General features: G+C 55.9%; 1 protein-coding gene across 1 annotated transcript; it reads right to left on the bottom strand.

The window, feature by feature from the left end:
* Positions 1-336: 336 nt before the first annotated feature.
* On the bottom strand, positions 337-25613 carry PKDCC (protein kinase domain containing, cytoplasmic). The gene is given in 8 exon segments (XM_032955985.2): positions 337-5304; positions 6288-6464; positions 10138-10245; positions 11444-11523; positions 11902-12209; positions 14064-14186; positions 25132-25409; positions 25412-25613. Coding segments are annotated over 8 exon segments (1266 nt in total). The 5' UTR covers positions 25524-25613; the 3' UTR covers positions 337-5224.
* Between the last annotated feature and the right edge of the window lie 270 nt (positions 25614-25883).

Below are 25883 nucleotides of genomic sequence, written 5' to 3'. Positions count from 1 at the left end.
TTGATTCGAACGAACCTGATTCTGTTGACGGAGCCATTGAATGTCTGAACTCGGTCCACCATTGAACCAAGTGCTGCTGAAATTCTACACACCCACAACTCAGTGTGGCTGATGGAATGTGTAAAAAAAACAAAAATACCGCATACTTGTAATCTGTAACGTGGAGGGGACGTTTATGCACGTGGAGGCGGAATAGTGTCTTCTCATTTACACAGTTCACCTGTATTCTGCACAAGGATGCTTGTGCTTCGAGGTCGTCCTACGTGCACGTGGCGTGCCCTCGACTCGGCACCATGCGTTGAGTCGCGCGAGGGGAGCGAGACGCGTGCACGAGGGCCGTGTCCACGGGACGTTTATTGCTCTGACAATAAATACGGGAGGAATCACAGTGACGAGTAACATCCGGCGTGTACAGCTCGCGCAGTCTCAGCCTCATAGCCCCTCCCCCCCACCCACCGAGTACTCACTTTATCGACCCCGCAGAGATGATGACCTGTGTGTGTATATGCTGAACTTCTTTCGCACCGTATGTAGCCAACCGTGCTAATCGGAGGTGCTCGTCAACGATGACGATTTCACGTCTTTGCACTCCCGACATAGCCAAACAAATTAAACTGTCACGTGGTGTGCCAGATGGATCGATTAGAATCCTGATTCTGACTTCCTGGACTGTTACTCCGACTTTCTGCATTTTGTCCTGAAGATGCTTGACGCAGTTTCAAGCCAAACGCTGCCCTTCTTAATTCAACAACATCGGCCGTCAGAATTTCTCTCTGAACTCATGGGCGGGCGGGCGACCGAGCCGAAACGATAAGACCGTAATCGGCACGTAGTTAACACGCTTGTACACCACGTGACAAATTAATGTTTGACCGCGTCGGGTGGTGGAGGGTTCATGACCACAAACATTTAGTTTAACCCCCAATAACCAATTATGAATCAGAGACGACGTTGAACTGTATGTGTTGACGTAAACGAGACTCATCCTGGTCACGCAAACTCAACTCGATTGTCCCCCGCGTTACCTTCCCTGCCAAAACATTCCCTTGTAGCCGCACCTAATTAGGCTTCGTTAGCGAGAAACCTGGAAGGGAAGAAAAACAATGACGCGCACGGATTCCGTGACCACTTCCAACACGCGGTGGCGGCGACGCGGCCCAGCGTTCACCGCTTGTTTCAGGGGTTACGTGCTTCGATTCCAGCAAGCCGCCCTAGTTAATACTGCAGTTTGCATTGACCGCACTAATGCTACGCGCCGTCTGCTTCACAGTGGACGTTCAAGATCCCCCCCCCCTGCCGTCATTCGGAAAGAGTGAGCTATTGTGCACCGGTGTCACGGTACAGATTTGGAGAAAAGATTACACAGCGAATTACTCAACGGGGATTACTCAGCAGGGGCAGCATCGCCCCCTAATACGAAACCACCCCAGACCGCGTCCGTGAAACCTAACGGCAGCACCTTCCTTCGCGATATCCGTGCGCTCGCTACAAGAACGACAGCGTGAATAACCAAAACGTGCAAAAAAACATTATTGTGATGATTATTAATTAATGAACGAACGATTACGCTTTGTCCTCGGAAGTGTTTAATCGGCGGCAATCGCGGAAGCGCCACGCATCGGAAGCGGTGAGCGTGGTGGGCCATGCGGTGACGCCACGGGGAGGGCGCGGGGGGTGTGGGGGGGGGGAGGCGACTCCTCGGTCCACGTGGCCGGGCGCCCTCCAAGCCAAGTCGCCCTAACAGCAACGCAACTTTTGAGCGTCAAAAATCGTCGCATCGACGTCAGCGAGAGTCGCCGTGACCCTGGCGTTGCGGCCGGACGGGGTGCCGATGGAAAAAAAAAGCATAGGGCTTTACCCGTTCCAGTAAGAGCACAGGAGGCGTTCACATGTTTAAAACGCCGAATAGACACCTATCGTCGGCAAGGCATCAAGGCCGCATTCACCACACGCATCCACGCTTGCGGTAAAACATGCAAACGAAACGTGCTTTGATAATAACGTATGCATTGTCCTTGCAACCGATTGACCTACACCAGCAGTGTTAGGCCAGAGAACGCCACAAAGGCAATGAAACTATCAATGCATTAATAGCTCGGGTTGAGCAGTCTTCTTTTTCCCTCATCTTGATACCGTCAAACAAGGATCCCATGGACATGGGAGTTATTGCATTCACGTCAGGCGCTCCGGAACAGCACGCCCGTGACGTCACAGTACGCCCGTGACGTCACAGTACGCCCGTGACGTCACAGCACCGACAATGGACGGGTGCAGTAGCCACGCTCTCGAGCAGTTACACGGAACGCTCACCGCCATCGCACCGCCCGCACCGAGGCTGATATATAAAAACAAGTAGTACCACTGTGGGAAGTGAACAGAAAGTCCCCACCTTACGGAGAGACTGGTCCCCACCACAGGAATGTGTAATTTTTCATCGCCGGCTCAGGCCCGCAAACAGTAACAAGCGCTGCCCCCTCCCACCTCCCCCGCCGTTTCTCCACCGGCTTTGGATGGGAGATGTAGGCACACAATGGCCTCCCCACTTCTCAAGGCAAGTGGCAACAGTCGCTACGACCGATTATCCGGAACTCCAACTCGTCGCTCCGAGCGCAGCGGCTCAATGGCGAGCGCAGCCGCCTCTAGATTTACTCAGCCATAAATGCGGCCCAGGTAGAACACAGCAATGGCCGCTTAAACCCCCCCCCCCAACCCCATGGCCTTTAAGGCCAAGAAATTTGAGGGACACATGGTTACATGAAAAACGTGACGTGAATGTTTAGAGAGGCTCGTGACGACTCATCATCATCAGCATCCTCATCGTCGTCGTGATATCTTCTTAACAGTCATCATCTTGAGTTCATCAGCATCGTCACTATGAACGACGCCATCGCAGTAAGCATTGTCTTCAGCATCATTGCCATCGCCATCATCACAGTCGTCTTTATCATTGTCGACGCCATCGTCATCACCGTCTTCACCATCATCACCGTCATCTTCACTGTCACCACCTCTCACCATCTTCATCATCGCCATTGTCATAATCATTGTCATCAGCATCATTGTCATCACATGTGAACTCCTGCTGACCTCCCTTGATTTCAGGGTTTGGGGTGTGTGTTCCGTGGCCGTTGCCATGGCGATCGTGTTGTGTGCACAGGGCCCCCTGGGAATTCGGGACAAGGACCCCTGTGGCCCCCAGTGGCACGTGGCACAGAGCCCTGAAGTTGCCATGGCAACACAGATGACTGAATTCTTCACGTGACATCAGGTTTCCATGACGACAAGCCGACATCTCCATCGACCCCTCCCCCAACTGTCTCTCATCCCCTCACTCCTCCATTACAGTCTCTCTGCTCCGACACACACCATCATCTCCTCCACCACACACCCTCTCCTCCATGACACACCCTCTCCTCCATCACACACACACACCATCTCCTCCATCACACACCATCTCCTCCATCACACACCATCTCCTCCATCACACACACCATCTCCTCCATCACACACCCTCTCCTCCACCACACACCCTCTCCTCCATGACACACACACCCTCTCCTCCATGACACACACACCATCTCCTCCATCACATACACACCCTCTCCTCCATCACACACCATCTCCTCCATCACTCACACACCATTTCCTCCATCACTCACACACCATCTCCTCCATCACACACACACCATCTCCTCCATCACACACACACCATCTTCTCCATCACACACACCCTCTCCTCCATCACATACACACACCATCTCCTCCATCACACCCCATCTCCTCCATCACACACCATCTCCTCCATCACACACACAACATCTCCTCCATCACACACCATCTGCTCCATCACACACACACACCATCTCCTCCATCACTCACACACCATCTCCTCCATCACACACACACCATCTCCTCCATCACACACACACCATCTCCTCCATCACACACACACCATCTCCTCCATCACACACCATCTCCTCCATCACACACACACCATCTCCTCCATCACACACCATCTCCTCCATCACACACACACCATCTCCTCCATCACACACACACCATCTCCTCCATCACTCACACACCATCTCCTCCACCACACACACACCATCTCCTCCACCACACACACACCATCTCCTCCATCACACACACACCATCTCCTCCATCACACACCATCTCCTCCATCACACACACACCATCTCTTCCATCACACACCATCTCCTCCATCACTCACACACCATCTCCTCCACCACACACACGCCATCTCCTCCTTCACACACACACCATCTCCTCCATCACACACACACACCATCTCCTCCATCACACACACACCATCTCCTCCATCACTCACACACCATCTCCTCTGCCACACACACCATCTCCTCCATCACACACACACCATCTCCTCCATCACACACACACCATCCACCACACACACACCATCTCCTCCATAACACACACACCATCTCCTCCACCACACACACACACACCATCTTCTCCATCACACACACACACACACCATCTCCTCCACCACACACACACACCCTCTCCTCCATCACACACACACCCTCTCCTCCACCACACACACACCATCTCCTCCACCACACACACACCATCTCCTCCATAACACACACACCATCTCCTCCATCACTCACACACCCTCTCCTCCATCACATACACACCCTCTCCTCCATCACATACACACCATCTCCTCCATCACACACACACCATCTCCTCCATCACACACACACCATCTCCTCCATCACACACACACCCTCTCCTCCATCACACACACACCCTCTCCTCCATCACATACACACATCATCTCCTCCATCACACACACACCATCTCCTCCATCACACACGATCTCCTCCATCACTCACACACCCTCTCCTCCACCACACACACACCATCTCCTCCATTACTCACACACCATCTCCTCCATCACATACACACACCATCTCCTCCATCACACACACACACCATCTCCTCCATCACATACACACACCATCTCCTCCATCACACACACACCCTCTCCTCCACCACTGCCTCCCTCCCTCTCTCTGTCTCCCCCTCTCCCCCTCCATCTTCTGTCGGCTGTGTTTGTATAAACCAGTGCATGCGTGTGCACGCATGCGTGTGTGTACGCGCACAAACGTACAGACACGCACACATGCACACACGCGCGTGCGCGCGCACACACAGGCTCACGTGACCGCCCCCATCTTCACTCCCGCACGTACGTGATTTTGTCGGGGTCAGAGGTGAAATCTGCAGCCCCGGTTTTGAAGAACACAAGCTGGCGACCTGAGGGCGGTGGGGGAGACGAGGGGGGAGCAAGGGGGAGCATGGGGGAGGCGGGGGGAGGGATACGCAGAGAGACAGAGATTAATGATGGGGAGGGAGGCGAGAGGGAGAGAGGGAGAGGGGTTGAGAGAGGGGGTTGGAGACTGAAATCTGCAGACGCATTCTTTCCGGCGGTGAATGTTTAAATTGAGTTGGAAGCCACGTGAGGGAGACAAAGGCGGTCAAGGCAGACACGTGCCCCCTGTGATTCACACACATGTGTGATCACACATTTAAATACACACACAAGCTTACATGCCATTTAAATACACACACAAAGACACTCTTTGTAGCCATGAATGCCTCTTGGGGCAAGTGCTGTTAGCGAGCACCTCTGAAGGTCGGGACAGCACACGACGGGGTGCGGTGTGGCCAGCCCCACGCCCGGCCGCCTTTGTCTCTACCGTACTGATGTTTTTACACACCACACCAGCTACTAATTTAAGGCTGAGTTGATCTAGGGGAGGGCCAGGACCACTTCAGATATTCGTCACCGATGTTGTCTGTGAGCAGGAATTGAACTGGCGTGGTCAGGTTCGTAGCACAGGATGTATGTACATAAGTTGAACTCCTTTCACAACGTACGTAGCCAGCCGTGCTAATCGGAGGTGCGCTAACCACTACACACTCACACACTCAATACACATATACAAACAAAGACGAAGATGCCCGTGTAGCTTGAAGGATTGTTGAGGCAAGTGCTGTTAGCGAGCACCGCTGAAGGCTGACATGGTGGTACAAGGCGGTGCTTAGCGCCACGTCCGACCGCCTTTGTCTCCCCAATGTTGATGTACCTGTCTGTGTGCATTCATGGGTATGTGTGTGTGACGCCCCCCCCCACCAATCTGCCCATCATCTTAGACCCCTTTCACTTGTCCTGGTGAGCCCCCCCCCCCCATTCTCTCTCAACCCCCCTCTCTGACCCCCGCCGGCGCGGCTCTCACCAGTCCAGGTGAGCGTGCCGGTGAGCACGAAGGCGCGGCAGGGCGTGTGGGCGCTGCACACGAGCGCGGCCTCGCCCGCGTCGTGCACCGACAGGAGGCACGCCGTGGGGTGGTACGAGGGCATGCAGCGGTAGTCGTGGCGCTCCGACACCGCCACGCCGCGCAACTCGCGGTAGCCTGCGGTGCGCGCCGGGGGGGGGGGGGGAGACACGGTGGGGCGGGGGGGGGGGGGTTACGCACCGGAGCGGGGCGGCCGGAGAAGAAAGGGCAGAGCACGTGAGCGGCGGAAAGGGAAGTGATGGGGAAGGGCAACACACCAACGAAGTGCAGGGATGGGGAGCAGAGGGTCAGACAGAGAAGGGCAGGGGGGCAAGGGCAGGAGGGGCAGGAGGGGCAGGGGGGGCAGGAGGGGCAGGAGGGGCAGGAGGGGTAGGAGGGGCAGGGGGGCAAGGCCAGGAGGGGCAGGAGGGGCAGGAGATATTGCGGAAAGGAGAACTGAGTAGAAGATGAGTGGGGTTGGGAGGAGGGATAAGAGGGGGCAGGGGAGGGGTGAGGGGAGTCGAGAGAGCGGTGCGTGATTGTGAGGATCGATGTCCTGCACAGGTGTTTCTGTCATCATCAGCATCAGTCGCCGCCAACATCTCCATCATCATCATACGAATTACAGTCACATCATCACCATTATCATCAACACCACCGTTGCATGTATGTTGAACTTCTTTCACACCGTACGTAGCTAGCCACCATCACAACCACCTCACCATTATCAGCACCATCACCATCATCACCCTATTCCTGTCACGTGTTCGAAGACTCCATGCCCAGCAAGGGGCAGGATCCTCCGGATCCCATCCCTCTGTGTCCCCTCAACCCCAAAGGGAGGGGGGAGGCAGGTCAGGGCTGCGCGTGGGGGAAGGGAGGGAGGCTTAAGGGGATTAAAGCGAAACCTCTCGCCCCTCCCCCCTCTGCTTCCCTATCCCCTCCGCCCCCCTCTCCGTTCCCCTCTCTGATCCCCTCTCTGCTCCCCCCTCCTCTCTGCTCCTCTCACCTCTCTGCTCCCCTCTCTGCTCTTCTCCCCTCCCCCCTACTCCCCTCCCCCTCCCGAGCATGGTTATTAGGCGCCCCGACCCCAACCCCTGACCCCAGGGGTCCCTGGACCCCTGTGAGTGCATTCCTGTGGCGAGCCGAGGGGTGTGTACACGTGTAGAGGGTGTGTTCACTCGTTTGGGGGTGTGTACACGTGTAGAAGGAGTGTTCACTCGTTTGGGGGTGTGTACACGTGTAGAGGGTGTGTTCACTCGTTTGGGGGTGTGTACACGTGTAGAGGGTGTGTTCACTCGTTTGGGGGGGTGTACACGTGTAGAGGGTGTGTTCACTCGTTTGGGGGTGTGTACACGTGTAGAGGGTGTGTTCACTCGTTTGGGGGTGTGTACACGTGTAATGTGGTGTGTATGCACACGTGTTGTGTGTGCTAGTCCATGGGTGAGTGTGTGTGTGTTAGTACCTGTGCTCGCTAACAGCGCTTGCCCCAACAGTCTGTTAAGGCAATACAGGGGATCTTTGTCTTTGCGGGTGAGCGAGTGAGAGAGTGTGTGGATGTGAGTGAGTACACACACGGCTCTCCCCACGTCGCCTTCCTTCATCGTTATCTCTCACGGGCACTCGTTAATACTTGACGTGGTGTGCCGGGTGGGGGTGGAAACATCTAACACGGGGCTGCTCTGAGCACGTGACTCGACAACGCTAGTCGTGCTGCTGGAGGGGACAGCACGCCTCGTGCATTCTTTAACTTTCTAGGCCAATATCCACAGCATAAACATTATCTAGGTTCCAACGTGGGAGGAGGGGGGGGGGAGATGGCCCCCACCCGTGCCCCCCCCTCCCCCCATGTCCCCCCCCCCCCACCGTGACCCGTGCTGGGTAATGCTAATTGGGTCGTCAGGGCGCAGAGCGGGGGGGGGCCTTTGTGAGTGGGGGGGCAGAGGACGAGAGGCTCCCTTTGTGCGGCTCAATGCGAACACGGGGTGAGGGTGGATAGACCCCAGCCCCGCCCCTCACCCCCCCTTCCCACCCACTCACCCCCTCCCTCACTCAACCAACCCCTAAAACTCATCCCCCCACGCCACTCACGTGGAGGCGACAACAGCCAAACGCAGTCGTCATACACAGTGAGTGAGCGGTGAGTGAGTGAGTGGTGAGTGAGTGGTGAGTGAGCGGTGAGTGAGTGTGTGGTGAGTGAGTGTGTGGTGAGTGTGTGGTGAGTGAGTGGTGAGTGAGTGGTGAGTGAGTGAGGGTGTGGTGAGTGAGGGTGTGGTGAGTGAGTGGTGAGTGAGTGTGTGGTGAGTGAGTGTGTGGTGAGTGAGTGTGTGGTGAGTGAGTGTGTGGTGAGTGTGTGGTGAGTGAGTGTGTGGTGAGTGAGTGTGTGGTGAGTGAGTGGTGAGTGAGTGGTGAGTGAGTGAGTGAGCGGTGAGTGAGTGTGTGGTGAGTGAGTGTGTGGTGAGTGTGTGGTGAGTGAGTGAGTGGTGAGTGAGTGTGTGGTGAGTGTGTGGTGAGTGAGTGTGTGGTGAGTGAGTGGTGAGTGAGTGAGTGAGTGGTGAGTGAGTGTGTGGTGAGTGTGTGGTGAGTGAGTGAGCGGTGAGTGAGTGTGTGGTGAGTGAGTGTGTGGTGAGTGAGCGGTGAGTGAGTGTGTGGTGAGTGAGTGTGTGGTGAGTGAGTGGTGAGTGTGTGGTGAGTGAGTGAGCGGTGAGTGAGTGTGTGGTGAGTGAGTGTGTGGTGAGTGAGCGGTGAGTGAGTGTGTGGTGAGTGAGTGTGTGGTGAGTGAGTGGTGAGTGAGTGGTGAGTGAGTGAGTGAGTGGTGAGTGAGTGTGTGGTGAGTGAGTGTGTGGTGAGTGTGTGTGTGGTGAGTGAGTGAGCGGTGAGTGAGTGTGTGGTGAGTGAGTGTGTGGTGAGTGTGTGGTGAGTGAGTGTGTGGTGAGTGAGTGGTGAGTGTGTGGTGAGTGAGTGTGTGGTGAGTGAGTGTGTGGTGAGTGAGTGTGTGGTGAGTGTGTGGTGAGTGAGTGGTGAGTGAGTGTGTGGTGAGTGAGTGGTGAGTGAGTGGTGAGTGAGTGTGTGGTGAGTGAGTGTGTGGTGAGTGAGTGTGTGGTGAGTGTGTGGTGAGTGAGTGAGCGGTGAGTGAGTGTGTGGTGAGTGAGCGGTGAGTGAGTGTGTGGTGAGTGAGTGTGTGGTGAGTGAGTGTGTGGTGAGTGAGTGTGTGGTGAATGAGTGGGTGGTGAGTGAGTGTGTGGTGAGTGAGTGTGTGGTGAGTGAGTGTGTGGTGTGTGTGTGGTGAGTGAGTGGTGAGTGAGTGTGTGGTGAGTGAGGGTGTGGTGAGTGAGTGGTGAGTGAGTGAGTGGTGAGTGAGTGAGTGGTGAGTGAGTGATGAGTGAGTGTGTGGTGAGTGAGTGGTGAGTGAGGGTGTGGTGAGTGAGTGGTGAGTGAGTGAGTGGTGAGTGAGTGGTGAGTGAGTGTGTGGTGAGTGAGGGTGTGGTGAGTGAGTGGTGAGTGAGTGAGTGGTGAGTGAGTGATGAGTGAGTGTGTGGTGAGTGAGTGGTGAGTGAGTGAGGGTGTGGTGAGTGAGTGGTGAGTGAGTGAGTGAGTGGTGAGTGAGTGTGTGGTGAGTGAGTGGTGAGTGAGTGTGTGGTGAGTGAGTGGTGAGTGGTGACTGAGTGAGCAGTGAGTGTGTGGTGAGTGATGAGTGTGTGGTGAGTGATGAGTGAGTGTGTGGTGAGTGTGTGGTGAGTGATGAGTGAGTGTGTGGTGAGTGAGTGGTGAGTGAGTGTGTGGTGAGTGTGTGGTGAGGAGGAGTTCTCACCCGTGGTGAGGTGCTGGCTGTAGTTGGAGCGGTAGGTGCCGTGCTGGTATTGATGCAGCACCGACTCCATGCGGCTCAGAGTCTCGTCCACCCCCACCCGCAGCTCCCCTGGGCCATGCCACACTCCTCGTTAGCTCACCTCGTCAACACAACCCTCGTTAGCTCGCCTCGTCAACACACTCCTCGTTAGCTCGCCTCGTCAACACACTCCTCGTTAGCTCACCCCGTCAACACACTCCTCGTTAGCTCACCTCGTCAACACAATCATCGTTAGCTCACCTCGTCAACACACTCCTCGTCATCTCACCTCGTCAACACCCTACTCGTCAGCTCACTCCATCAACACACTCTTCGTCAGCTCACCCCGTCAACACACTCCTCGTTAGCTCACCTCGTCAACATGCAGCTCGTTAGCTCACCCCGTCAACACAATCCTCGTTAGCTCACTAACACACACAAATACCAGTCACCCATGCAGATACCCAAAAACAAAGATCCCCCGTGTAGCCTGTAACAGACTGTAGGGGCAAGTGCTGTTAGCGAGCACCTATGAAGGCCGGCACAGCACACGAGGGGGTGGGTGGCCAGCACCACGCCCGGCCAGCACCACGCCCGGCCGCTTTTGTCTCCCCAGTGGTGGTGTTTGCACTGTACTAATTTTGAGTACTGTACTAATTTTGAGGCTGAGTCGACCTAGGAGAGGCCCAGGACCAGTTCAGATAATCGTCACCGGTGTTGGCCGTGAGTGCGAATCGATCCCAAGTACCCACACACCTCGTCACCACCCCCCCTCGTCAACCCCCCTCGTCAACCCCCCCCGTCACCCCCCTGTCACCACCCCCCCGTCACCCCCTCCCCCGTCACCCACCCCGTTACCCCCTCCCCGTCACCCCCCCCCGTCACCCACCCCCGTTACCCCCCCCGTCACCCCCCCCCGTTACCCCCCCCGTCACCCCCCCCGTCACCCCCCCGTCACCCCCCCCGTCACCCCACCGTCACCCCCCCCCGTCACCCACCCCCCGTCACCCCCCCCGTCACCCAACCCCGTTACCCCCCCGTCACCCCCCCCCGTCACCCCCCCCGTCACCCCCCCCCGTCACCCCACCGTCACCCCCCCCCGTCACCCCACCGTCACCCTCCCCGTCACCCACCCCGTCACCCCCCCCGTCACCCCACCGTCACCCCCCCACCGTCACCCTCCCCGTCACCCACCCCGTTACCCCCCGTCACCCCCCCCCCGTCACCCCCCCACCGTCACCCTCCCCGTCACCCACCCCCGTCACCCCCCTTGGCGCCCCCTCCTCACCGGTCGCGTTGACGATGTCGTTGAGCTGGGATCTCAGGCCGGCGGGGGCGCTGTGGGGGAGCAGGTAGGTGAAGAAGTACCTGCCAGAGCCACGGGTACTTGCTCAGATACTCACCCAGGTACTCACTGAGATACTCTGCCAGATTTTCATTTGGATACTCACTCACCCAGGTACTCACTGAGATAATCACACAGATACTCACGCCAGCATTGACTAACTAATCCATTCACCCATGACTCTGCTGGTCACTCACCCCCTCGCTCACCTGTACACTCAACTCATCGCTCACCTGTACACTCATGGTATCGCTCACCCCCGTACACTCACCACGCCACACACCCGCACACTCGCCACACCACACACCCCCGCACACTCACCACGCCGCTCACCGCTCACCCCCGGCACCCTCACCGCGCCGCTCACCGCTCACCCCCGGCACCCCCACCGCGCCGCTCACCTGTACGCGTTGTAGAGGTTGCGCTTCTCGTTGAGGCCCGCGCACGTCCTGGTGCGCGGGCAGCAGGGGAGCGTGAAGTTCCTCGCGGGGAAGTGGAGGGAGCACGGCGGGGGGCCCCCCGTGCCCCCCCCCGCGGCCGCCCCGCGCCACCGACAGGGGGGGTCCCCGGCGCCTGCGTCGTCCAGGTCGCTCGCCTTGAGCTCCCCGTCGCGCAGCACGAACTGGCGCGGGCGGAAGTCGAGGAGCGCGACGGGGCCCAGCGGGGAGTGGGCGAGGTAGTGGAGCAGCCTCGTGAGGCTCAAGCAGATCTACTCGCACGCACGGGGGGCGGTCACACGCACACACACACAAGGGTTGTCACACACACACAAGGGTTGTCACACACACACACACAAGGGCGGTCACACACACACACAAGGGTTGTCACACACACACAAGGATGGTCACACACACACACAAGGGCAGTCACACACACACACACACAAGGGCGGTCACACACACACACCCAAGGGTTGTCACACACACACACAAGGGTTGTCACACACACACAAGGGTTGTCACACACACACACATAAGGGCGGTCACACACACACACAAGGGTTGTCACACACACACAAGGATGGTCACACACACACACAAGGGCAGTCACACACACACACACACAAGGGCGGTCACACACACACACCCAAGGGTTGTCACACACACACACAAGGGTTGTCACACACACACACACACAAGGGTTGTCACACACACACACAAGGGCGGTCACACACACACAAGGGTGGTCACACACACACAAGGGCAGTCACACACACACAAGAGTTGTCACACACACACACACAAGGGTTGTCACACACACACACAAGGGCGGTCACACACACACACAAGGGCGGTCACACACACACAAAGGCAGTCACACACACACAAGGGTTGTCACACACACACAAGGGTTGTCACACACACACACAAGGGCAGTCACACACACACACAAGAGTTGTCACACACACACACACAAGGGTTGTCACACACACACACAAGGGCAGTCACACACACACAAGAATTGTCACACACACACAAGAGTTGTCACACACACACACAAGGGTTGTCACACACACACAAGGGCGGTCACACACACACACACAAGGGCGGTCACACACACACAAGGGTTGTCACACACACACAAGGGTTGTCACACACACACAAGGGCGGTCACACACACACACAAGGGCAGTCACACACAAGGGTTGTCACACACACACACACAAGGGCGGTCACACACACACACAAGGGCGGTCACACACACACACAAGGGCAGTCACACACACACACGCAAGGGCAGTCACACACACACAAGGGTTGTCACACACACACACAAGGGTTGTCACACACACACACAAGGGCGATCACACACACACACACAAGGGCGGTCACACACACACACAAGGGCAGTCACACACACACACGCAAGGGCAGTCACACACACACAAGGGTTGTCACACACACAAGGGTTGTCACACACACACACAAGGGCGGTCACACACACACACAAGGGCGGTCACACACACACAAGGGTTGTCACATACACGCAAGGGCGGTCAACCACACACAAGGGTTGTCACACACACGCAAGGGCGGTCACACACACACAAGGGCGGTCACACACACACAAGAGTTGTCACACACACACGGAAGGGTTGTCACACACACACATTGTGGTCACACACACGGGAGGAAGCCACACGGATGGGCAGTCATACACACATGGGGGCAGCCATACACACGCACGCACGCACACAGGGGCAGTCACACACAGGTAGACACACACACAGGTAGTCACGGAGGTAGTCATGCAGGTAGTCACACACACAGCTAGTCACACACACAGGTGGGCACGGAGGTAGTCACACACACAGCTAATGACACACACAGGTAGTCACGGAGGTAGTCATACAGGTAGTCACGTGGGTAGTCACACACAGTCACACACACAGGTAATCACACACACAGATAGTCACACACACAGGTAATCACACACACAGGTAGTCACACACACAGATAGTCACACACACAGGCAGTCACACACGGGTAGTCACACACACAGATTAGTCACACACACAGATTAGTCACACAGGTAGTCACGCAGGTAGTCACGTGGCTCGGACCCGGAATCGCTCCTCCCACGACGTCTGCAGGAGCTGGATCATCTCGAGCGGAGAGCCGAGCTCCGTGATGGCCGTGAGCGAGTCCGAGACGTCGTTACTCTCCCGGTAGCAGTGTCCGTACAGCTACAACAACAACATCAGCGTCAACAACCTCATCATTATCATCAACATCGTCATCGTCGTGAGCAAGTCCGAGACTCCGTTACCCTCCCGGTAGCAGTGTCCACTCCGCAACAACGCGTCATGCACATCCTGGGTCAGCGGCCCCTAGGTTGATCCAGGTTGTGCGGTGTATAAAAACAAATCCCCATCAAATCCGGGGAGACAAAGACGGCCAGGGTATGTTTATATGGAACATGCTGTCCTTAATAGGTGCTCCTCAACAGTACTTGCACTCGCAGCCTATTAAAGGCGATATGGGTGGGGGGTCCTCGCCTTTGTTTACATGTGCACGGTGTTTAAATTATATACAGTACTACATGTGTACACGTGTTGTTCCTCACACTCTCTCCTCCTCGTCAGTCACGAGTCTCTCTGCTGGAGGAGGAGCGGGAAGTGGGGGGGGATGGGAGTCGCCGCTCAGCAGGAGCGCGAGACATTCCGAGAGCGGCTCACCGCTGCCTGCCTGCCTGCCTCACTCCCGGAGTCTCCCAGAGACTCCACGAGACTCAACTCCCTGCATTGCTCCACCCTCACCTCCCTGCCTCTCTCCTCGCATCTTTCCCTTCCTGCCTCCCCGTCTCCCTACCTCCCTGTGGAGGCGAGAAACGGACTGTGAGCGTGAGGTCACGTGCGCACCTTCGTTTGTGAATTACGTGCGCGTGTCCACACGTGTGTTTGCGTGTGCGCGCGCACGTGCGCGCATCTCGTGTGTTCGTGCGTCACGTTACACCGTGGGATCTCTGTGTGTTGTCACCGCCTGTACGTGCGTCCAAATGTTCACATGCGTGCCTCTGAGACCGTATCCATCTCAGCAGCTCAACCACGTTGCAGCGCCGCGCGGTTCATAGGCAGCGGTAAACCTCCTCGTCCCTCGCCGTGGGATGTTTAAGGCGGTAAGAATGCGCGCCCACTCTATCTGGAACACCACCGCCAAGCAGGGTTTCTGTGGAGGTCTCGACTGGGTAACCCAGTGCAGCCATAACAGCTGCGTGAGTCACAGTCCTTAATCTTAGCCATTCCCCCTTGGCATCGGGACGATGCCAACTACCTGCAAGCAATGATAGCATCATTGCTTACGACTTTCAACAGTTATCTGAGACCAGGTGTTTGTGAATTTTGAATGGGGTCCAAGGTGGATGCCCCAACCCCCACAGTGGAAGATTGACAGGCGCATCTTATAGACAACAAACCGATGGTCGCTGGATAGATCAGCTCCATGACAGATTTTGGTGTGAAGGCCATGGCCAGCAGATGTTCTTGCTTGGGACTCGGTATGCACACAAGGCGTTGTAATGGATGTGTCAATGAGCGAACGGTTTGTTGGTGCTCACAAGCCCATGGGTTGCACAGAAATCAAGCAGCCTCATACCTTTGCTTAACGAGCCGATCTGACTCAATAACAATAACTTTTGCCCCAAGTGCCCGCGTCATGATCCAACTCGGGGGGGGCATTAACGTCACCCAATAAGATGACTCGATATCAAGTGGACACTTTAGCCAAGGCTCGGGAAAGGGGTCCGACAGAATCTGACTCATCATCAGCCTTGCCTGCATCCCTCCACAGACGTTGACGTTTGGTGAGGACGTAGGCAACCACCACCATTCCTCCCGTTGATGCGGAGGCGAGCCAACAATGGCCTGGGACTCGTAGCCTCCCACACACCCATTCACTATTGTACTCAGAAGGCACACTCGCTATTGTTTGATGTCATCCTGGCTCGAATGCAGGACCGTCCATTCCTCTTGTGACGGCAGCAGGTCCTCCAGTCCACTGGGATCCAGGCCCTCCAGTCCACTGGAGGACCTGGATACCAAGCAGCACGCGTTAACGCGTCCTGGATCCCAAGCAGCAAGCGTTAACATGTCCTGGATCCCAAGTAGCAAGCGTTAACGCGTCCTGGATCCCAAGCAGCAAGCGCTAACGTGTCCTGGATCCCAAGTAGCAAGCATTAACGTGTCCTGGATACCAAGCAGCAAGCGTTAACGTGTCCTGGATCCCAAGTAGCAAGCATTAACGCGTCCTGGATCCCAAGCAGCAAGAGTTAACGTGTCCTGGATCCCAGGCAGCAAGCGTTAACGTGTCCTGGATACCAAGCAGCAAGCGTTAACGTGTCCTGGATCCCAAGCAGCAAGAGTTAACGTGTCCTGGATACCAAGCAGCAAGCGTTAACGTGTCCTGGATCCCAAGCAGCAAGAGTTAACGTGTCCTGTTTCCCAAGCAGCAAGCGTTAACGCGTCCTGGATCCCAAGTAGCAAGCGTTAACGTGTCCTGGATCCCAAGTAGCAAGAGTTAACGCGTCCCACCAGAGATCGCCGTGAAGAGGTGGATCCAGCCTTACCATCAGACACACCAAATCAGAGCGAATCTCTGGGTACTTTGTGTGAACAAACACTCCACGCTGACCAGCTCGCCAGGAGTACGGGGGGGGGGGGGAGTCGTGACAGTGTTGCTCGTGGCCAGCTCTGATAAGGCGAAGGAGGTTTCACTCCGAATTGAGTCGAGCAGGCACTATCTATTCAATGGCTACATAATGCTCCCGGGAAGTCTGTAGCTCCACATGAATCTCCGGGGCTTCTCAGCCACGCTCATACCCCCTCTTCTTTATGCTTGTGAAATGTGGTCGTCTTTAAAAAAAATAACATGAGCGCTAGCCTGAAACACTTCGGCTGACCTGCCTTCAAGCTATCCTGGGTTTAACCAAACTGAATTGTGTGAGGAGCTCACGATCTCATCAGTGAGCTCCTCTGGCAGGCGAGGAGACTGTGTTGGCTGGGTCATGTAGCCCGCATGCCCAGCCACCGCATGCCCAAGCTGCATATGTTAGGCTACCCAGAGGAGGCTTAAACGGGGTGCGGGACGTGCAAGAGAAGGATGGGCTGATGTAGTACAGGAGGATGTGGAGCTAATGGAACTTGTCGATGACTGGTACAAGCAGTATTCAAGATGGACCTCTGTGGAGGAGGCTTGTGAAGGACGCCACTGAGCAGTTGGAGTGAGTCGCCCTCCAACAAAGTCCCGTGACCTCCTGGCAGTGAGCTTTCCACACTTAACGTGGCCTCAGTGCACCTATTCTTGCAAAAGCACTTTGTGACGAATGGCGGCTACTGTTATATATCTTTGTCTATGTGTATCCGTGCGAGTGTGACTTTACGTGTGAATGTTTATGGGCGTGTATCTACGAGCATGTGTGTACGTGAGAATGTATCCATGAGTATGTGTGTATCTTTGTATCGATGTGTATTTGTGTGTCTTATGTATCAATGTGTGTGTCAATGAGTGGGGGGCGGTAGTGCAGCGCTGCGCTACGAACCCAGCGACCCGAGTTCGATTCTGGTTCACGGCCAACACCAGTGATGATTATCTGTACCGATCTTGGACCTCCCCTTGGTCGACTCAGCCTTAAATGAGTACCTGGTGCGGTGTGTAAAAACATCACTGGGGAGACAAAGTGGCCGGCCGTAGTGTTGGGTACCCACCCCCTTGTTGTGCCGTTCCGGCTTTCGTACGTGTTCACGAACAGCACTTGCCCTAACAGTCCGTTGAAGGCTACACATGGGATGGGATCTTTGTCTATGAGTATGTGTGTGCATCTCTGAGTATATATGTGTGAGTGTGTATGAGTATGTGTGTGGGTTGGATTCCCACTCACGGCCAACACCAGTGACGATTATCTGAACCGGTCCTGGGCCTCCCCTAGGTCGACTCAGCCTCAAATGAGTACCTGGTGCGGTGGATAAAAACATTGCCACTGGGGAGACAAAGGCGGTCGGGCGTGGTGCTGGCCACCCACCTCCTCGTGTACCGTTCCGGCCTTCATAGGTGCTCGCTAACAGCACTTGCCCCTACAGTCTGTAACAGGCTATACGGGGGATCTTTGTTTTGTTTTTTGTGTATCTGTGTATGCGTGTGTATCTGTGTGTATGAGTATGTGTGTGTGTATCTGTGTGTATAAGTATGTGTGTGTATCTGTGTGTGTATCTGACCGGGTCCAGTTTAACAGCAGAGGTCTCACTCCGAATCAGTCGAGCGGCAATATCTTTTCATCGGAAGCTACCTGGTCTGTCGCTCCGCACTAAGCTTCAGGTCTTCTCGGCCACGGTCATTCCCTCCCTTCTCTACGCTTGCGAAACGTGGACCCCCCTAATGGAACATCTTCGCCGGTTAGAAACATTTAGGCTAGCCTGCCTACGATCCATCCTGGGTTTAACCAGGTTGGATTGTGTGAGGAGCTCACAAATCTTTGAAAGATCTGGGCAAGGTCCTATCGGTGAGCTCCTCCGGCAGGCAAGGCTGCGTTGGCTGGGCCATGTAGCCCGCATGCCCAGCCACCGCATGCCGAAACCGCTTTTGTTCGGCCGGATCGAGGGGGCTAAACGGGCGCGGCACGGGCTAGAGAAGAGATGGAGTAATGTGGTACAGGAGGACGTGGAGCTGAGTGGACTTGCCGATGACTGGTACCAGCGGTGTCAAGATCGGCCTCTGTGGAGGAGGCTCGTGAAGGACGCTGCTACTGGGCAGTTGGAGGCAGTCGCCCTCCAACAACAACGGAGGGCGGAGGAGCGACGCTCACAACAACGAGCGAAGCGTCGGGTGGCTAAAGCACAGCAGGTTGGCACAGTAGGGGGCACAGGTGGTGCATCAGCCAGTCATCTCAGTCATCTTAGTCAGTCGACCCGTGGCACTTGGGTCTGCCCCGTGACCTCCTGCCAGCGGGCGTTTGACACTTCACGTGGCTTCAAGGTGCACATGGCCTGGCACAAGCGTCGTGGTCACGTCACCATCACTTAGTGGCGAATGGCGGTTGTTGTGTATCTGTGTGTGAGTATCTGTGTATCCGTGTGTGTGTATGAGTATCTGTGTATGAGCGTGTATCTGTGTGGAAGGGAAAGATGTGTATCTGTGTGCGTGTATATCTATCTGTGAGTGTGCATGAGTATGTGTGTATGTGTCTAAGTCGACTTAGCCTCAGTTGAGTACCTTGTGAGGTGTGTAAGCATCGCCACTAGGGAGACAAAGGCGGCCGGGTGTGGTGCTGGCCACCCCCTCGTGTACCGTGCCGTCTTCATAGGTGCTCGCTTACAGCACTTGCCCCTACAGTTCTTGTAAGGCTATACGGGGGATCTTTGTCTTTGTATGTGCATCTGAGTGTGTGTGTGAGAGTATTTGTGTGTGAGTCTGAGTTCAGGTTACATCCCACGCTCGGGTTTCGTGAACTAAAGTCCAGAAAGCCCCTCCCCTCGTGACCCCCCATCCCCATCACAGCCCCTCCCCTCGCGACCCCCCCCATCCCCATCACAGCCCCTCCCCTCGTGACCCCCCCCATCACAGCCCCTCCCTTCGTGACCCCCCCATCCCCATCACAGCCCCTCCCCTCGTGACCCCCCATTCCCATCACAGCCCCTCCCCTCGTGACCCCATCCCCATCACAGCCCCTCCCCTCGTGACCCCATCCCCATCACAGCCCCTCCCCTCGTGACCCCCCCCATCCCCATCACAGCCCCTCCCCTCGTGACCCCCCATCCCCATCACAGCCCCTCCCTTCGTGACCCCCCCATCCCCATCACAGCCCCTCCCCTCGTGACCCCCCATCCCCATCACAGCCCCTCCCCTCGTGACCCCCCCCCCATCCCCATCACAGCCCCTCCCCTCGTGACCCCCCATCCCCATCACAGCCCCTCCCCTCGTGACCCCCCATCCCCATCACAGCCCCTCCCCTCGTGACCCCCCATCACAGCCCCTCCCCTCGTGACCCCCCATCCCCATCACAGCCCCTCCCCTCGTGACCCCCCATTCCCATCACAGCCCCTCCCCTCGTGACCCCCCCCCATTCCCATCACAGCCCCTCCCCCCTCACCGCTGCTCCTGACGATACCCAGACTCCGGAAACCCCACACAGCCCTCACCACTCACACCTCGCTCACCCTGCCCCTCACCACTCACACCTCGCTCACCCTGCCCCTCACCACTCACCTCCCTCACCCTGCCCCTCACCACTCACACCTCCCTCACCCTGCCCCTCACCACTCACACCTCCCTCACCACTCACCCTGCCCCTCCCACTCACACCTCGCTCACCCTGCCCCTCACCACCCACACCTCCCTCACCACTCACCCTGCCCCTCACCACTCACACCTCGCTCACCCTGCCCCTCACCACTCACACCTCGCTCACCCTGCCCCTCACCACTCACCTCCCTCACCCTGCCCCTCACCACTCACCTCCCTCACCCTGCCCCTCACCACTCACACCTCCCTCACCCTGCCCCTCACCACTCACACCTCGCTCACCCTGCCCCTCACCACTCACACCTCGCTCACCCTGCTCCTCACCACTCACCCTGCCCCTCACCACTCACACCTCGCTCACCCTGCCCCTCACCACTCACCCCTCACCCTGCTCCTCACCACTCACACCTCCCTCACCCTGCTCCTCACCACTCACACCTCCCTCACCCTGCTCCTCACCACCCACACCTCGCTCACCCTGCTCCTCACCACCCACACCTCCCTCACCACTCACCCTGCTCCTCACCCTGCCCCTCACCACTCACACCTCGCTCACCACTTACACTTCCCTCACCATGCTCACATTAACCAGCTCCATGTCTTCACCCATCCCTCACCTTCCCTTCCTCACCCCGCACCCGTGAACGCATCCAACTGCATTTCACTTTACACTCATTATATACAGTACAGCCTTACACGCACTGTACACACAACATCGCCTACTGTACACACCGTACTGTACACACACGCTACCTCACACGGCGCGATTGTGTACACACACACACATCATACACACCGTACACACACACACCGTACACACACACACCGTACACACACACACCGTACACACACACATCGTACACACACACACCGTACACACACACATCGTACACACACACATCGTACACACACACACCGTACACACACACATCGTACACACACACCGTACACACACATCGTACACATATCATACATACACATCGTACACACACACACACATCGTACACATATATCATACATACACATCGTACACATATATCGTAGATACACACACCGTACACACACACCGTACACACACACACCGTACACACACACACCGTACACACACACACACACACCGTACACACACACACATCGTACACACACACATCGTACACATATATCATAATACACATCGTACACATATATCGTAGATACACACACCGTACACATAACACACATCGTACACACACACACACACCGTACACACACACATCGTACACATATCATACATACACATCGTACACATATCATACATACACATCGTACACATATATCGTAGATACACACACCGTACACATATCATACATCGTACACATAACACACATACACCGTACATATACACACACACACCGTACACACACACATCGTACACACACATCATACACACACACACATCGTACACACACACGGTACACACACACACACCGTACACACACATCGTACACACACACACGTCGTACACACACACATCGTACACACACATCGTACACACACATTGTACACACACATCGTACACATCGTACACACACACATCGTACACACCGTACACACACACATCGTACACACCGTACACACACACATCGTACACACACACATCGTACACACCGTACACACACACACACATCGTACACACACATCGTACACACACACATCGTACACATATATCATACACACACACATCGCACACACACACATCGTACACACACCACACACACATATATATCATACACATACACATCGTACACACACACACCGCACACGCGGTTGGGTGTGCACTGCGTTGAGACACACGTGGATGCACACACAGACGCAGATCTCCCCGCCGTAGCCTTAGCAGCCTGTCGGGGCAAGTGCTGTTTGCGGGCACCGATTACAGACGAAACGGCACAACAAGGGCCAGCACCACGCCCGGCCGCCTTTGTCTCCCCAGTGGCGACGTTAACCCAAAGCGCCAGGTAGCCGTCTATCACTCGCCACTGATGGTGGCCGTGGCCCGGTTTATAACTCGGGGCCTGCCGGGTTCGCGGCGCAGTGCGCGTGACCACTGCGCCACCGCTCCCCACTCGCACGCACAACAACAAAGAGTGGTCAAAGCACTAACAACTCACAAGACCCCCGCTATAGGCGTCCAAAACAGACTGTCGGTGGCAAGTGGCGTTCGCTCACAGGACAAAGATTCCCCCGTACAGGCGACACAGACTGTTGGGGCAAGTGCTTGTTCTGCGAGCACGCTATGAAGGCCGGAACGGCACGCGAAGGGGTGGGTGGCCAACAAGCACGTCCGGCCGCCTTTGTCTCCCCCGGTGGCGATGTTTACAACACCGCACCAGGGTACTCATTTGAAAGGCTGAGTCGACCTCGGGGGAGGGCCCAAGACCGAATTCAGAAAACCGTCACTGGTGGTGTTGGCCCGTGTGCGGGAATCGAACTCGGGTGGCCGGGTTCGTAGTGCAGCGTAGCGCTGACCGCAGTACTAACAACGCTCCCCACGCAGACAGGCAGACACACGTGGAATCCACCCCCCCCACCTTGCCCTTCCCGCCCCCCATATTTTCCATCATCTCGCCCGGCTAACATCATCATCATCGTTTATCTTCGTTATCATCATCATCCGCTCCGTGGGAGGTCGCCTCGGGGGGCGGCTTTTCCTCTTCCTCCCGCCCCTCCTTCAATCACAGAATTCCGGCGAATCTCATCGCTCCTCGGTGTTCGAACAACGAATTCACAGGCCTTTGTAAATCCACTCCTGGAACGTAGGCCTCCCCGCGATCTGCAAAACCACCCACCTCGCTCTCTTGCACGTGAATTGATCCAATCGCTTCATCTGCGCGCTGGTGAATACATCCAATTCCCAGATCCATAAATCCAAGATCCTCAATCACAGATCCATCCAATCTCAGATCCATTCAATCCCGGGTCCGCATAACACCTAGGTACCATGACCATCTGACATGAATCAAACTCAAGCCCAATGCCAATTGCAGATCCATGATACAATATCAAATCCATAGTGATCTCGTATCCATCAAATGAAAGACCCACATTAATCCCATATTCGGAGGACAGGGTGGCACATAAGCGGTAACGCTTGAGCCTCACAGCACTCCACTCGGGCACCTGTTTGGTGTTTTCATCTTCTTCCAACCATCGCAAAAGCGCCACACAATGTAACCGGTATTGGCCAAACATCCTAAACTTTACAAATTACCTGCAAATCACCCAATTGGGATTACAGATAGCAACATCGCTCTCTACTGCGAAGCACTTGACAGGACCCTCCTGAAAAAAAAGTATTGAGACTCAGTGAGGCTTTTCTGTGTAAGTGAGCGTCATAATAATATCACACCAGACACCATAATTATCTGATGTCAAACGCAAACCCTAACCAATCTCATATCCATAAATTCAATCCCGGCTCCATAATGATATCATCCATCAAACGCAAGTGCCACACCAATCACCGTGTCCATTTACGACCTCACGCCCTTCAATACACACAACCTGTCCCACGAGCGTGCTTTAACGACAGGCGCATCGAGACGAGATCCGCCGTCAACCCCGCTTGCTCCACGCGTCGTCCCTCACGGGTATTTGTCCTCCAAATGTGCTCTGTGCGTCAAGGCCATGTCGCGCCATCATCCAAGGCCACCCACCGTGTGTGTACAGCACGTGGGCCCGTGTACACAACACACACGCGCGCGCACAGCGACGCGTTACGCGGACGCGATGACATTCACACGTGTACTCACGCACGTGCATTCACACGTTTACAATATATATTCACACGCGTTCTATTCGCACGCGCACTCGCGTTTGTATCACGTGTATACACACACACGCGTGTACTCGCAACAATGCAGATGACGAAGGGTTAATGCGTTACAGTATGATGTGTGCACGGCGAGTGTGTGTGTGTACGATATGTAAGAGGAGTGTGTGTGATATGTATGTAGGTGTATACATAAGGTGTGTGTACAGTGTGTAAGGTGTGTAAAAGTACGACTAACACATATGACGACACTCATGGCTTTGATGGCATCTATGGTGATGATGATGAATCATGTTGAGGATGCTGATGATGTTGATCATGTTGCAAATGAAGAGGAGTATGTTGACGACGTGTATCACGATGGTGGTTAGAATGTTGCTCATGTTGAGGATGACGGTGATTGTAATGCTGGCATGTACGATGATTACAATAATGTTGATAACATTGCTGATGATGATGTATATGTTTTTGTTCATGTAGCTGTTGTTGATGATGGAGTTTGATGCAAATTATGCTGATGATGCTGATGACGATTATGATTATGGAACTGCTGCTACTACTACTGCTGCTGCTAATGTCTGCTGATGACGCTACAGATGATGATGGTTCTGCTACAACTGCTTCAGCAGACTCATTCTGCTGCTGCTGTTGCTGCTTATGATGATGCTACCGTTGCTGCCGATGGATGACGATAATTCTACCGATGGATGACGATGATTCTGCCGATGGATAACAATGATTCTGCCGATAGATTACGATGATTCTGCCGATGGATGACGATGATTCTGCCGATGGATGATGATTCTGCCGATGGATGACGATAATTCTGCCGATGGATGACGATGATTCTGCCGATGGATAACAATGATTTTGCCGATAGATTACGATGATTCTGCCGATGGATGACGATGATTCTGCCGATAGATTACGATGATTCTGCCGATGGATGACGATGATTCTGCCGATAGATGATGATTCTGCCGATGGATGACGATAATTCTGCCGATGGATGACGATGATTCTGCCGATGGATAACAATGATTTTGCCGATGGATGACGATGATTCTGCCGATGCCAGCACCCCTCACCCGCACGACGTTGGGGTGCCTCAGTCGACCCAGGATGGTCATCTCCTTCAGCAGCTTGGCAGCCGCGAGCCGGTAGCATCCGTCCGGGTCACCGAACTCCTTCACGCATGTCGCCATATCGTGGCCTCCCAAATCCACCGTCTTCAGCGCCACGGGCCCCCTCCAGCCCGAGGGTGATCCCGAGGGGGGCCCCAGCACAGCCTTGTACACGGCCTTCGTGTACCCGCTGCCCAGATACTGGAGGCCAGACACGGTGGCCAAATCGGCGCAACCCAGAGACCTGGGTTCCTCGGGGTCCCCCACTTTGGTGGCGGCGGCGGCGGCCGTGGTGGCGACGGAGAGGGGGGACCCCCCCCCGCCCTCGACAGGTGACGGTAGCCCCCCGTCTCCATGAGGCGGCGGTCCGAGACGCGCCCGCCACCCCACGGGGAGCCCCCCGCGTGGAGAGCCCGGAGGCGGCTCACCTCGGCGTGGCGGGCACGGATGAGCCGGCTCAGCTCAGCGTGGCTGCCCCCCGCCCCCCCAAGTGCGCGCACCCCGCCCAGCGCGCCAGGGAGCGGAGCAGCCCCTCCGCCGGGGGCCCCTCCACGGCGCCGGGTGGCGGGGGCAACATCCCCAGCTCCCCGGTGTCCATCGTGTCAATCGTGTCCACGTTCCCGTGCCGGGGCTTGGCCGTGCGCGGCGCGTCCGTGTCTTCCATGGCGCCCGGGAGGAGCAGGAGGAAGACGTTGAGCAGCGAGATGAGGAACGGG

The sequence above is a fragment of the Petromyzon marinus genome, chromosome 17, assembly GCF_048934315.1.
Source record: "Petromyzon marinus isolate PM22_M1 ecotype Great Lakes invasive population chromosome 17, UKy_Petmar_22M1.pri1.0, whole genome shotgun sequence".
Taxonomy (NCBI): domain Eukaryota; kingdom Metazoa; phylum Chordata; class Hyperoartia; order Petromyzontiformes; family Petromyzontidae; genus Petromyzon; species Petromyzon marinus.
This window is presented reverse-complemented; position numbering and strand designations above follow the sequence as displayed.